Here is a 4,860-nt window from a genome sequence, read left to right as displayed (position 1 = left end):
CAGCTGCAGGGGTGGCTTTGTGGCAAAGCCATCCTAGGCACTGCCACATAATCCTGGTCCTTGGGAGGGCAGAGAGGAGCAGACCCGCCTGCCGGCCATGCGGCTGACTCAGCTTCACCCATACTCAGCCCATCAACAGGACTTGCTCAGCTCTTCCCTCCCACACGTGGGGTTGATCACAGTTCCTCTGCTCCCCCGAAGGGGCGGCCAGCTTGGGTGCTGGGGGTCTTCCTGCCTGCACAGTCTGGCACAGGGAGCCGGGGTGGCACGGGCCGGTGGGCTGCTTGGCAGGAAGCTTTCTTGACACCAGGTCTTTGCTTATGGAGGACACTTGAGCTTTCCAGGTGTACAGCCATTATCTTGGTTTTAGCACTCTCCAGCTGGGCCGGGTCCCTGTCACTCAAAGCCCGTCTTCAGGTCTGGTGCTAGAAGGCTCTCACACAGCCTGCAGCAGTTTTTTTTAATAAAGTAAGAAAAACAGTCCCGTGTTCCTAACATTTCTGTGTGCTAAAACTAAAATATAAAATACACCTTGTCCTAGCAGGCAGGGGATTGGCGTCGGCTCTGCAGGGTAGTAAAGATGCATTGTGTACACTTCCCCTGGGGCACCAGGGCAGAGAGAGATCTCGAAATGCGAATGATTACATGTTCAGCCGTCGTCCGCAACCCTTCCGCGCTGCAGCCTGTCCTACTCGCTGTCGCTCTTGTCCACCAGTACCGCGTCAGACTCCTCCGTGATCTCCAGCAGCGTGTGCATCTCGGGGCTCTCCCCACGCAGCAGATCCGAATTTTCTCCCTCCTCTCCACCAACCTCCACCAGCTCCTTGGCTTTCACTTCTACCTCACCCTCTCTTATTTTCTTGACATGGAAAGTAAAGGGTGGCACCTTGTAGACGGCTGTCTTGGACCTGGCATAGATGGTATGGTCAGGGGTGAAAGACTTCCTCAGCTTGTCCCGAGAGGTCTTCATCTTCTCTCTCCTTTCGTTAGTCACAATCTTGGTGCCCAGTTTGTTCATCCTCTTCTCCAGGTTGTGGCGGGTCTTCTCCAAGTTGTGGCGGGTCTTCTCCAGGTTTTCCTTGGTCTTTAGCTTAGTCTTCTCCATCTTCTCCTTTGAGAATGCCTTCTTAAAGTCATCCACTCTTTTCATGCCGCTCCTTTTGATGCGTTCTGCCCGTGACTCTTCGATAATCTCTTCAATCTCCACCTCTTCATCCGAGGAGAGCTGGATGTGGTCCTCTTCTGCATGGTCCTCGCCCACAGGCACCTCCTCGCCCTCGCCTTCCTTCTCTAGCTTTTCACCCTCCTTCAGAGACTTGCTGATGCTCAGTTTAGACGGGAGCTTCACTTCATCCTGCAAGACACAGAGCGGAGCCAGTGAGACACACACACCCGGCCGGCCTCTCCAGCCTCGGGGGCCAGCCCCACCCCTCCCAGCAGTGCCGCAGAGCAGAAGCGCCGCTACGATTCATAAGATTCATGGCTAAGCCAACCCAGGCAACGTCAGGCCTGGGCTCATCCTCCCTCAGTGCACCTGATAAATTACTGTAAAGAGGATCTGCTTTACTGGCAGCAGCTTAGGGCTCTGCTGTATTTAAGCTCAGGTATACCAGTTCTGCTCACTCTGGGCTGGTTCCAAACCCATCTGTGACTCCAGCAGCACAGGGAGAGGCAAGCCAGCACTGAAACTGGAGACTTTTCCCTTCCTCCTGTGCCTCTGTCACAATCCTGTCCCCTCCAGTTTCATCTTCATCCCAGGACCTGGCCATTGCTTAGCCCCACTGCTGGCCCCAGAAAAGCCCCCGCCTGCATCCTGCCATGGTAGGGTGCAGGGACCCCCTGTGAGCAATGTGGTGCCCCAGCGCCTGCCCAGAGCCCTTCCCATCCCCTCCAGCCCACGGCGTTTCAGCTTCCTTCCCACACGTGGTCTTCTCTTGGTAAGACCACTGGTTGCCCCCAGCTCTGTGGCCTGGCCAGGGTCCAGCCCATGGTGGCCCCAGGCGCGGCACAGTCTGGAACCGCAAGTCCGGCCAAGCCGCCCGACGTGCACGCTGGCCTGGCTGACCCCAGTCTGTGCTCAGACTTTCCCAAGACCTGCAGGATCCAGATGTGGGGCTGGGATATCTCTTGGGATGCTGCAGGCTGCCCTGGTTTTCCCATTTCTCTGCTGGGGAATAAGTTAGGGAATTTTTCCGAGCCTGTATCTGAAGATGGTGAAACAGCGGCCCCGACTCGCACAGCTAGATCTGCAAGGTTACGCTGTCTCCTCGGGACAGGGGGTGAATTCATTCAGCTTCTCCACTCCCCCGGGTCAGCCAAGTTTCTGATCCCAGTGGCAGAGGACAAGCATGTGCCCAGGAGAGGGGCACTGGTCTGAAGTGGGATTGGTTTTCATCTGAGCAGCACATAGCGTGCGTCCCTGCTGCAATGAATCACCTCTCTGTTCCCAGGACAGGCTGGAAATAGCCCATCACTGTACGAAGCGTCACAGCTGTGGGGCTGCAGCCCACGTCTCAGAAATTTATTGCCTGAGTGGTTTTAATCTACGGAGTTGGGTGGGAGAGGCATGGAGCTGCCGAGACGAGCACTGTCAGAAGGCCAGCAGCAGCCGAAAGGCAGTGGTGTGGAATAGGCATGCGGAGAGCGGAGCTGCTGGGCTGAGATTTGGAGAAAAGCTTGGGCAGCAGGACGCCTGGGCACCATTCCCAGCCCCGGGGCAGACAGGAGCTGAACAGAGCAAGGATGGGGGATCCCAGTCCAATGCTAGCAGGAGCAGGACCCAGTGAAATCAAGGGGCAGACCCCAGGGTACCCCAGGCCCGAGTGCTTGAAGTCCATGGCAAACACCGACAGCGACTCGCCTTCCCCTGGCTCGGGGATGCTGGGAGCAGAGATGCCCCGTGCCCTGGGATGGTGAATTTGCCGTGGCATCTCCCATGCAAGGCTGCACACTCTGCATGTGACATTTGCATAGCAGTAACCATTGCACCAACATAGCCATGAGCTAACGAGCTATGCAGATGTCAAGAGTCAGGACACTCGTGATGGTCAAACCACCAAAACAGCCACCGAGGCTCAGCCCCAAGAGCTGCCCTGACTCCAGCCCCACTTCTGTGCAGGTTTCTTCGGTGTTGCCATGGCAGAGGATGTCCCAATCCCCCGTGCAGTGCTGGCAGGGACGACGTGTTTGCACACCCGCGCTCCAAGCGCTTTCCCAATACCACACCAACACGCTGCTGCTCTGACTGACCAAGGTCACCGCCACGCTGCTGCTCCGGCCTGAGCCGCTGGACGGAGGCAGGACGGGATGCTCCCTGCACAGACACAGGACTGCTCGGTTCAGCCAGCTACGCTCTCCCCAGCAATTCCTTCCCTTCTACCACTTGAGAACTGAGATAAGCATATTGAATATGTGACTCCAGCACGGCTTCACCTGGAAAAACTTTGTGAACGATGAAAAGTCAGCTCCGTGGAGCACTAGTCTCAGTGAAGGTGACAGAGGCTGCGGTGTCCGCGGTCAAAACACAGAGTCTGCCAATCTGCCAGTCCCTAACCCTAACCCTAACCAGTCTGTACGGATTTTGTTCTGGGTTTTATTCAGAGCAGAGAGCTGTGTTGGGCAAAGCTCTTCACCGTCCAGATCACAGCTCAGGTCCCAAATATTTTCTGGAGATTAAGGTGAAATGGCCAACATATGTTTTCTTCATTTGATTAGCCACTTCAGGAGAAAACAATACACGTGTTCTCTGGAGGGTCAGGTCGGTCCAGAACAAATCCACATCACTGGGAAGGCAGGGATCCTGTTCTCCATAACAACACCTGCTGGAGCAATCCCAGAGACTCCCGGAGACCCTGCCCTGCTGAGCCAAGAACATCAGGAACTCCATCCACTTCCTTCCCTCGAATCAACACAATGAGCCAGAACAAAGGCATCCCCCTCTCGCCTGGCACGACTGCCGCTGGAAACCGGCCATATCCTGCAAACTCAGATACTTATCAGCCTCTTGTTAGCTCCAGAACATGTGTGTGCAGAAAGAAACACCATCTCAAAAACTCCATGTCTGCCACATAAATAACCGCCTTTCCTCGTATTGCACCAGCAAATCCATCTTCTGACTGCATTTTCTGATGTGGCTGAATGGGCTTGCACCAGTAACACGCCCATCCGACCTCAGCAGCAGCCTGCAACTCCTTCCTCGTAACCGTGAAGACGTGGCCAGCAGCAGCTCCTGGTTCAGGGGACAGCTGGAGCAACCCTGTTAGGGTGACAGTGTGGCTCTCTGTAATCCCTGCCACTTAATCCTGAGAACAGAATTGCCCGGCTGTTTGATCCTAACTCCCACAGACTGCACTTATGTACAGACCCACACTTCTGCTGTCCTGTGCACCGTCCCCGCAGGCAGCTGCCCTGGCCCCAGCCCAGCGGCGCTCATGGACTTGAGACTCTGCTCGCACATTTGTCAGGAGGCACCCTCACTGCTCAAACACAGAGGCAAAGCTATTCCCATAAGTAAGGATGCCTACAATCCCAGCCTCCCCCCTCGAGACTGTTTCCTAGAGCTTTTCTCCAGCTGCACTTGGGAAACCTTTGCAGTCCTCACCCATCCCCTTTCCCGCAGGGCCAGGGTGACCAGGGGTGACATGCCTGCCACAGGGCCATCAGGCCAGCCGAGGGCCCCCAGACAGCACATCTCTCTTTCCTATGCCTGGTATAATTCCTGCATTTTTTTCTCCTGACTCTTCTTCAATCTGATGGCTTATCTGAGCCGTAGATAACCAGCTGGAGGACAGCTGGTGGATTTTCAGCGCTGTGTGCCGTGGGTCACTTTCCTGACTCAAAGCCCACCTCCACCTAGGGAGC

The 4,860-nt window shown here is 55.7% G+C and overlaps 1 protein-coding gene across 1 annotated transcript in view; it reads right to left on the bottom strand.

Moving 5' to 3' along the window:
- Window positions 1-76: 76 nt before the first annotated feature.
- The window catches only part of CAVIN1 (caveolae associated protein 1), a 17,727-nt gene continuing 12,943 nt past the window's right edge, over window positions 77-4,860 (bottom strand). Inside the window, exon 2 of the mRNA XM_009648398.2 lies at window positions 77-1,354. Coding sequence (XP_009646693.1) covers window positions 689-1,354 — 666 coding nt within the window. The 3' untranslated portion in view covers window positions 77-688. The remainder of the gene's footprint in view (window positions 1,355-4,860) is intronic.

Source organism: Egretta garzetta, unplaced genomic scaffold (assembly GCF_000687185.1).
Source record: "Egretta garzetta isolate BGI_Z169 unplaced genomic scaffold, ASM68718v1 scaffold100, whole genome shotgun sequence".
Taxonomy (NCBI): domain Eukaryota; kingdom Metazoa; phylum Chordata; class Aves; order Pelecaniformes; family Ardeidae; genus Egretta; species Egretta garzetta.
Note: the sequence above shows the minus strand (reverse complement) of the source record. Positions and strands in the feature narration are given on the sequence as shown.